Below are 10000 nucleotides of genomic sequence, written 5' to 3'. Positions count from 1 at the left end.
GTATGGTTCACGGACATTGTGACGAGCCCCCATGTTCTTGACTGCCTGCACCATGTTGGTGTGAGGCCACTTCCCCCAGCGGTTGGTGTTGTCTTCTCGTTCGTAGCCCATGGTCACCTCCAGGCTGGGCAGCACACGGCATGCCAGCACGGGAGCCGTGCTGGACAGACTGCACAAAGACATAGGTTTAAGGCATACTCCCACTCCCAAAGGTTGTGCCGAGAAGGGCATACCCTCGTAAAAAAAAACTAAGCCACATTAAACCTCATTGACTCACTGTGATGACTCCTGACGATAAAAACCAAAAAATAATAATCTTTTTTTTAATTAATTAATTAATTTATATATTATTTTTGTTTACTATTTTTATGCTTTTTTTAAAAAATTCTATTAATAGTGTTTTATTGTTTTTTTATGCTTAGTATTTATTTAGATGTTACCATTGTATTGATTATTTTGTTTATATGTGTTTTATATACAGAATGTTCTATACTTATTGTGATTTTATTATTATTGGTTTTTTTTTTAAAATCTTTTACCTTTCTGTTTTTAATCTGTACAGCACTTTGGGGCAGTAGTAGCTGTTTTAAAATGTTCTTATATAAATAAATAAACATTCGCCTTGATCTAATAATTATACTACTGGATAAATATAATATAATAAAATAGATATATAAACAAATAATTAAAAATAACATAATATAATATGATTTTTTTTTTAATATAAGATTATGTTTTATTGTTTGCTTGGAATAATTTTATTTTCTTTAAAAATACTTTGTTGAAAAACTGTCCGATATATTAATGGTCATCTACCGTATTTTTCGGAGTATAAGTCGCACCGGAGTATAAGTCGCACCCGCCGAAAATGCATAATAAAGAAGGAAAAAAACATTACACAACTTTCATAAACTTTGAAAAAAACTGCGACTTATAGTCCGAAAAATACAGTACATTTGAGTCAATATAACAGTTTGGCTGTGGCAAGATTTCTACATATTCTCTAAAAAATTGTTTACATTGTACAAATGTTATAATATTATGTATTTACTATTTGCATATTACATATTATTTAGGGGCTGAAATTGTTCTCCTGCCAGAAGAAAATGGCATATATCAATCCATTTTCTATACCATTCATAGGGTCTCAGGTGAGCTGGAGGCTATCCCAGCTGATTTATGGTGAGAGGTGGGGTACACCCTGGACTGGTCACCAGCCAATCACACCACACATATAGACCAACAACCATTCACACTTAAAGACAATTTAAACTCTCTGTAAAGATACTTCCTCCCACCTAAAATCCCTGCAAATCCCTCGTCCCTGCTAAATCCTGTCCTTCTCATACTTGACCACCAGGCGTCCCCTCACCTGACCCTGTGTCTTGACCTGACCAGATCTCGAGCCCTACGCCTTGACCTCATCAGCCTCAAGAAGGCCAATTTGTCAATGTTGATTTATTAGTGTCAACTCTGTCGCTGCACTTAGACCTTTGCATTTGTTTGTTTTATGTATAAGAGCATACAAGAGTGTACGAGAGTAGAGGAGTGTTTAGGAGGGTACAAGAGTGTTTACAAATGTATACGAGTGTATAGTAAAGTATAGGAGTGTTTAGGAGGGTATAATAGTGTATAAAAATGTATGAGTGTATAGTAACATATAGGAGTGTTTAGGAGGGTATAATAGTGTATAAAAATGTATAAGAGTGTACAGTAGAGTATAGGGGTGTTTGGGAGGGTATAAGAGTGTTTAAAAATGTATAAGAGTATAGTAAAGTATAGGAGGGTATAAGAATGTATAAAAATGTATACGAGCGTATAGTAAAGTATAGGAGTGTTTAGGAGGGTATAAGAGTGTATAGGATTGTTTAGGAGGGTATAAGAGTATAAAAATGTATACGAGTGTATAGTAAAGTATAGGAGTGTTTAGGAGGGTATAAGAGCGTATAGTAGAGTATAGGAGTGTTTAGGAGGGTATAAGAGCGTATAGTAGGGTATAAGAGCGTATAGGAGTGTTTAGGAGGGTGTAAGAGTGTATAGTAAAATATAATAGTGTTTAGGAGGGTATAGGAGTGTATAAAAATGTATAAGAGTGTATAGTAAAGTATGGTAGTGTTTAGGAGGGTATAAGAGTGTATAAAAATGTATAACAGTGTATAGTAGAGTATAGGAGTGTTTAGGAGGGTATAAGAGTGTATAAAAATGTATAAGAGTGTATAGTAGTGTTTAGGAGGGTATAAGAGTGTATACAAATGTATAAGAGTGTATAGTAAAGTATAGTAGTGTTTAGGAGGGTATAAGAGTGTATAAAAATGTATAAGAGTGTATAGTAGAGTATAGGAGTGTTTAGGAGGGTATAAGAGTATAAACATGTGTATAGTAAAGTATAGGAGTGTTTAGGAGGGTATACGAGTGTATAAAAATGTATAAGAGTGTATAGTAGAGTATAAGAGTGTATAGTAAAGTATAGGAGGGTATAAGAGTGTATAAAAATGTATAAGAGTGTACAGTAGAGTATAGGGGTGTTTGGGAGGGTATAAGAGTGTTTAAAAATGTATAAGAGTATAGTAAAGTATAGGAGTGTTTAGGAGGGTATAAGAATGTATAAAAATGTATACGAGCGTATAGTAAAGTATAGGAGTGTTTAGGAGGGTATAAGAGTGTATAGGATTGTTTAGGAGGGTATAAGAGTATAAAAATGTATACGAGTGTATAGTAAAGTATAGGAGTGTTTAGGAGGGTATAAGAGCGTATAGTAGAGTATAGGAGTGTTTAGGAGGGTATAAGAGCGTATAGTAGGGTATAAGAGCGTATAGGAGTGTTTAGGAGGGTGTAAGAGTGTATAGTAAAATATAATAGTGTTTAGGAGGGTATAGGAGTGTATAAAAATGTATAAGAGTGTATAGTAAAGTATGGTAGTGTTTAGGAGGGTATAAGAGTGTATAAAAATGTATAACAGTGTATAGTAGAGTATAGGAGTGTTTAGGAGGGTATAAGAGTATAAAAATGTATAAGAGTGTATAGTAGTGTTTAGGAGGGTATAAGAGTGTATACAAATGTATAAGAGTGTATAGTAAAGTATAGTAGTGTTTAGGAGGGTATAAGAGTGTATAAAAATGTATAAGAGTGTATAGTAGAGTATAGGAGTGTTTAGGAGGGTATAAGAGTATAAACATGTGTATAGTAAAGTATAGGAGTGTTTAGGAGGGTATACGAGTGTATAAAAATGTATAAGAGTGTATAGTAGAGTATAAGAGTGTATAGTAAAGTATAGGAGGGTATAAGAGTGTATAAAAATGTATAAGAGTGTCCAGTAGAGTATAGGGGTGTTTGGGAGGGTATAAGAGTGTTTAAAAATGTATAAGAGTATAGTAAAGTATAGGAGTGTTTAGGAGGGTATAAGAATGTATAAAAATGTATACGAGCGTATAGTAAAGTATAGGAGTGTTTAGGAGGGTATAAGAGTGTATAAAAATGTATAACAGTGTATAGTAGAGTATAGGAGTGTTTAGGAGGGTATAAGAGTGTATAAAAATGTATAAGAGTGTATAGTAGTGTTTAGGAGGGTATAAGAGTGTATACAAATGTATAAGAGTGTATAGTAAAGTATAGTAGTGTTTAGGAGGGTATAAGAGTGTATAAAAATGTATAAGAGTGTATAGTAGAGTATAGGAGTGTTTAGGAGGGTATAAGAGTATAAACATGTGTATAGTAAAGTATAGGAGTGTTTAGGAGGGTATACGAGTGTATAAAAATGTATAAGAGTGTATAGTAGAGTATAAGAGTGTATAGTAAAGTATAGGAGGGTATAAGAGTGTATAAAAATGATTAAAAGTGTAGAGTAGAGTATAGGAGTGTTTAAGAGGGTATAAGAGTGTATAAAAATGTATGAGAGTGTATCGTAGAGTATAGGAGTGTTTAGAGTGTATACAGTAAGAGTGTATGAGAGTCTACAAGAGTGTATAGAAGTGTAAGAGAGTGTATAGGAGTGTTTAAGAATGGTTATGAGTGTAAAAGAGTGTAAAGGAATGTGTACGAGTGTATAAGAGCTTATACAAGTGTATAGGAGTTTATAGGAGAGTATACGAGTATATAGGAGTGTAATAGAATGTATACAATTGTATAAGTAGTAAATATAATAATAGTGTATAGGAGTGTAAAGGAGTGTATACGATTGTATAAGAGTGTATAGGAGTGTCAAGGAGTGTATAAGAGTATATAGGAGTGTAGAGGGGTGTATACGATTGTATAGGAGTGTAGAGGGGTGTATAAGAGTGTATAGGAGTTTAGAGGAGTGTATATAAGTGTCAAGGGGTGTATAAGAGTGTAGAGGGGTGTATAAGAGTGTATAGGAGTGTAGAGTGGTGTATAAGAGTGTATAGGAGTTTAGAGGAGTGTATATAAGTGTCAAGGGGTGTATAAGAGTGTAGAGGGGTGTATAAGAGTGTATAGGAGTGTCGAGAAGTGTATAAGAGTGTATAGGAGTGTCGAGAGGTGTATAGGAGTGCAGAGGGGTGTATAAGAGTGTATAGGATTGTAGAGAGGTGTATAAGAGTGTATAGGATTGTAGAGGGGTATATAAGAGTGTATAGGAGTGTAGAGGGGTATATAAGAGTGTAAAGGAGTGTATATGAGTGCAGAGGGGTGTATAAGAGTGTATAGGAGTGTAGAGGGGTGTATAAAAGTGTATAGGAGTGTAGAGGGGTGTATAAGAGTGTATAGGATTGTAGAGGGGTGTATAGGAGTGCAGAGGGGTGTATAGGAGTGTATAAGAGTGGAGAGGGGTGTATAAGAGTGGAGAGGGGTGTATAAGAGTGTATAGGATTGTAGAGAGGTGTATAAGAGTGTATAGGATTGTAGAGGGGTATATAAGAGTGTATAGGAGTGTAGAGGGGTATATAAGAGTGTAAAGGAGTGTATATGAGTGCAGAGGGGTGTATAAGAGTGTATAGGAGTGTAGAGGGGTGTATAAAAGTGTATAGGAGTGTAGAGGGGTGTATAAGAGTGTATAGGATTGTAGAGGGGTGTATAGGAGTGCAGAGGGGTGTATAGGAGTGTATAAGAGTGGAGAGGGGTGTATAAGAGTGGAGAGGGGTGTATAAGAGTGTATAGGATTGTAGAGGGGTGTATAGGAGTGTAGAGGGGTGTATAGGAGTGTATAAGAGTGTAGAGGGGTGTATAAGAGTGTAGAGGGGTGTATAAGAGTATAGGATTGTAGAGGGGTGTATAGGAGTGTAGAGGGGTGTATAGGAGTGCAGAGGGGTGTATAGGAGTGTATAAGAGTGGAGAGGGGTGTATAAGAGTGTAGAGGGGTGTATAAGAGTGTATAGGATTGTAGAGGGGTGTATAGGAGTGTAGAGAGGTGTAGAGGGGTTTATCAGAGTGTATATGAGTGTAGAAGGGTGTATAAGAGTGTAAAGGAGTGTATATGAGTGCAGAGGGGTGTATAAGAGTGTATAGGAGTGTAGAGGGGTGTATAAGAGTGTATATGAGTGCAGAGGGGTGTATAATCGTGTATAACAGTGTATAGGAGTGTATAGAGGTGTATAAGAGTGTAAAAGAGTGAATTTTGTGAATTACAGTCATGTAACTTTCCCCTTTGTTGATTTAAAAAGAGGAACTCACCCAATGGGCTTACGAGAGCGATGGAAATCTTTGAGCACTCTCTCCACTTCAGCGTGCAGCTTGCAGTCTTTGCCATCCTTCACAAAAGAGGATCTGCAGAATAGGAAGCGACACATGAACCTTCTCCTCCATCACGTGTCTTCACTGCTCCTCACAGGTTCTTGATGACCCCGTAGCCTCCTGGAAAGATGACGGCGTCAAAAGTGTTGACGTCCAGCTTGGACAGATCGTGCATGAGCATCACTCCTTGGTTATGACTGAAGCGAGCAGACTCCACCATCGTGTTTCTGTGGACAGGCAAGACTGCGTCACGATAACGCTGACAACATCAAAAGTGTGACGTACCGGTGGTCTCCAGAGGCGGGCTGCTTCTTCATGTGGTCCATCACTTCAGTCTGCTGCTGATTGGGAGCAAACATCTGGAAGCGGGCGCCATTGCGGCTCAGATGGTACATGGTGCTGAGGACAAAGGTGCGAGTTACAGTTCCAGCTTGCTGGGTGGAAAGTCAAACCCGGGATACTCACTACACGCCCTCGTGGACATCGGTGCCGTCCCACCAGCCGCATCCTGAAAACACCTGCAAAACATCAGCTCTCAGCCACTCGCCACTGCAAAAAAAAAACTTGACAGTTCTGCGTCGCTTACCACGGCCACGTTGGTGTTCCCCCAGCTGCCTTGATGAACAAAGGCTGCTGGCTGTTGGGCGAGAACCGCCAGTGTCTGTTTGGACAGCAGAGCTCTGGATGCCAGCATGGTTGACGCTCAGGATGAAGGTCCTACGTGAGGCGGTGTATAAATACCACCTGCTGAGTCCACCGTGGGACGTCATCACGTAAGCTTTATTTTCTTAGAAGAGCCAGGAGTGTTTCACCTCACCCTTCCCTTTTTAATACCTTGTTTATTTGCTCATTAACTTATTAGCCGCAGAGTAGCTTTCCAACTTTCAATACGAGTCTACGCACACAAACTCCTCTCTGGCTTCCTGTCCTAAACAACGTGGATGAAACCATCTTTCAAACTGGAAAATATTTCACTAATTATTTTGATCTGTGGGGCGTTTAGGCCAATGCAGCTTACTGCGCTGCTAATCAATCGGATTTCTTACCACATACCAAAGGAAGTTGTATGTCCTTTTAAGACTATTAAGCCGTAAGGCTCTTAGGCGCAGTAACACCGTGTTTGATCGACAACGTCTAGACTGGCGAACACCGAAATATCTCAGTGAGTCGCAGATGTCAGACTCAATATGTTGTTCGATTACGACCTCGGGCAGGACGCTCACTGTAAGTTCAGAGTGTATAGTATTAGTGGGAAATTTGTCGGTAATCACTGCCTGGAACTAATGGACAGCATCAAACTTTGGAACTGTCCAAGAGTGTATAGGTGTGTAAAAGAGTGTGTGTGAGTGTATAAGAGTGTATATGATAGTATAAGAGTGTATATGAATGTATAGGTGTGTATGTGAGTGTATAGGATATTATAAGAGCAGGGGTGTCAAACTAATTTTAGCTCAGGTGCCGCATAGAGGAAAATCTGTGCCGGACTATTAAAATTATAGCATTAAAACTAAAAATTAAAGGCAACTTCAGATTGTTTTCTTTGTCTTACTTTGGCCAAAAATAGAACAAACACATTCTGAAAATATTACAATAAAAATTTAAAAGTTTAGATCCATGAAGGAAAGAAGAAAGTGAATGAATGTTTATAATTTAGATATGCATAAAAATGTGTTTTCTTTTGTGTAATTTTAAAAAAATGAATTAACGTTTATGAAAACCTTTTTACAAAACACAATATAGAATGTGAGATATAACAGGATAATGCATACATTTATCATTTGTTTTCAAAAGGGTTACAAAAAAGTGGGACCCCCAAAATTTACTGTGGGACCCCATTTTTATGACTTGATGGGGTCCCTGGGACCCCATTTATAAAATTCCTAGCACCAACACTGATGGCGTATTGGTGCGTGCGAAACAGCAGCAGGCGGCTGTGGCCTGCGGGCCGGTTCTAATACTAATCAAATATCATCCCGGGGGCTATAGATAATTAATTCCTCGACTTTGACACATAGGTATAAGAGTGTATGTATGAATGTATAAGAGTGTGTAAGAGTGTACATGAATTTATAGGTGTGTAAAAGTGTATAGGAGTGTTCAAGAATATAAAAATGTAGTATAAGAACGTATAGGAATGTTTTAAGAGTGTATAAAAATGTGTGGAAGAGTGTATGCGAGTGTATAAGAATGTATTAGGCAAGTATACAAATGTATACTATAATACTGTACGTATGTACAGTATAAGAGTGCATCAGAGTGCAAGGCGTGTATAGGAGGGTGTAAGAATATAGGCAAATACAAGAACGTCTAGGTGTATAAGAATGAATAGGAGTGTATAATATTGTGTTAGGCCCTGCGATGAGGTGGCGACTTGTCTAGGGTGTACGCCGCCTTCCGCCCGATTGTAGCTGAGATAGGCTCCAGCGCCCCCCACGACCCCGAAGGGAATAAGCGTTAGAAAATGGATGGATGGATGGAATATTGTGCTAATGCTACATCCAGTTCCTGATACCAACATTATGTGCGAGTTACATTAATTTTACATTTCATAAATCCTTTTAATGGTCCAAATACTTTAGATCCATTGTTCTTTTAAAGACATACACACATTAATAATCCAATGAGCCAAATTAAGTCAAAAATTATTTGTAGTCAGGCCATATTTTCACTGAGTTATTTCAGTGTAGGTGTCCTTTAACTGGACTATCAAATATTCTTGTAATGTTGTGAATTTCTATCTCCAATATAAAAACCGGCCACTATTTTTCATCTCCCAACTCCTGAAACGTTCGAAGGACATTTTCATGCAAAAGACACCAATTGATCAAATATTAATTCACTTTCATTTCTGTATTAACTGTATGTTACATCGGGCCCAAAATGTGAATGACAAAACACAAAACAACAAAATGGAGCATTTGTTTTATTTTGAACACGCTTTAAATGTATAAACAATATTTACATAGATGACAAACATATAAACTAAAATGTAGGAATAAAGCGCAGAAATAGTGTAAACATACTGTAAGAGCACACAGATGGCTAAAATCACCTCACTGATCACAATTGAAATCAATCTTGTAAGGTCTGAAAACGTCTGACATGCATAGTAACACTACTGGGTCACGAAGTACAAATAAAGTTGGTTTTGAAACAAATACACACAAACATTAAGTGAGGTTTCTGTTCAATCTTACTTTTTTTATTGCCAAACAATTTTTCTTTCTTCCATCTGTAGTGTGGTCTTCTCCACAGCATGAAAAACACATCTGATGTCATCACGTAAGACTAAATCAGCAACAGTATGCAAACCAGGAAAAAAAAACTAATCAATAAATAAAGGGTTGTTTGATATTATATATAAAACAATATCAGTATTTTCTGCACTTCTGATGTATCGGCAACCTAAGCACCTGTATTTTAAAAACAGACTTGCTCAAAGCTACGCCCATGACTTTACTGGGCGCAAATCGACCAACGCCAAAGACCACCCACTTCAATAATAATCACCGTTTATCAGGCTGATTGATCAATTACTTCGTCAGCCATGTTGAGCACTTTTGCTTTAGATAGAGAAGCAATTCCTACAAGCCATTTACATGCAAATCAACACCCTCAGTGTACCTAAGAACCATTTCTTAGCTCTCATGCACCCAAGCGCTTGTCAGTCATGGTGTTGTGCGCACCTGGTTCAATTGCAAAGATATCCATTTTGACTGCGAGCACGCTCGCTGCTCGAGGGAAAGCGATGTCGGTGAAGCCCGTCAAGGCGTGTATGCGGGCGGCGGCTGAAACTGGTTGGAAATGTCATAATCTGCGGGAAACGTTTCACTGCTGTCCTCCATCTCGGAGAGCAGCTCTAAAGCCTGCTCCTCCTCCTCGGTGGGGTAGTGCCGCAGGAGGTTGGCGGCCGTTGCGAGGATGGAGGCTCCGCCGGCGCCCGCCACCAGGTAGAAGCTGATGGCGAAGGTGACGTACACGAGCGAGCCGTGGTACTTTTTGTGTTGCTGCTGCAGGGACAAGACCAGCTCTGAAGCCCAATAGCAGAATCCTATGACGGTGGCACATTGCAGCACTGTGGAGGAGCAACACATTTAACTCTGGCACATAGAGAGCGGCCATGACAAAGCACAGGAAAGCTGACCTGTGAGGATATGTGCAAAGGCATATCTTCTTGTGATCTTGAGGGCAGGATACTTGGGTCCAAACACATCCAGGAGGAAAGCAGTCAAGCTGCAGAAGATGCCCAGGAAACAGAAGGCTGCGATCACTCTGAGCAAAAGGATGGTCTGCGGGTTCACGCAGTAATCTGCAA

At 38.7% G+C, this 10000-nt stretch overlaps 2 protein-coding genes across 2 annotated transcripts in view; both read right to left on the bottom strand.

The window, feature by feature from the left end:
• The window catches only part of gatd3l (glutamine amidotransferase class 1 domain containing 3, like), a 7139-nt gene extending 715 nt beyond the window's left edge, over positions 1-6424 (bottom strand). Inside the window, exons 1-6 of the mRNA XM_061986202.1 lie at positions 6272-6424; positions 6151-6203; positions 5971-6084; positions 5781-5912; positions 5626-5718; positions 3-169 (exon numbers count right to left, since the gene is read on the bottom strand). Coding sequence (XP_061842186.1) covers positions 3-169; positions 5626-5718; positions 5781-5912; positions 5971-6084; positions 6151-6203; positions 6272-6379 — 667 coding nt within the window. The 5' untranslated portion in view covers positions 6380-6424. The remainder of the gene's footprint in view (positions 1-2; positions 170-5625; positions 5719-5780; positions 5913-5970; positions 6085-6150; positions 6204-6271) is intronic.
• Positions 6425-8594: 2170 nt separating this feature from the next.
• Positions 8595-10000, bottom strand: part of tmem127 (transmembrane protein 127) — a 5041-nt gene continuing 3635 nt past the window's right edge. The window contains exons 2-3 of the mRNA XM_061986203.1: positions 9830-9994; positions 8595-9760 (exon numbers count right to left, since the gene is read on the bottom strand). Coding sequence (XP_061842187.1) covers positions 9450-9760; positions 9830-9994 — 476 coding nt within the window. The 3' untranslated portion in view covers positions 8595-9449. The remainder of the gene's footprint in view (positions 9761-9829; positions 9995-10000) is intronic.

This window comes from Nerophis lumbriciformis, linkage group LG12, assembly GCF_033978685.3.
Source record: "Nerophis lumbriciformis linkage group LG12, RoL_Nlum_v2.1, whole genome shotgun sequence".
In the NCBI taxonomy this organism is placed as follows: Eukaryota; Metazoa; Chordata; class Actinopteri; order Syngnathiformes; family Syngnathidae; genus Nerophis; species Nerophis lumbriciformis.
The sequence above is the reverse complement of the archived record's forward strand: the minus strand, read 5'-3'. Positions and strand labels throughout refer to the sequence as shown.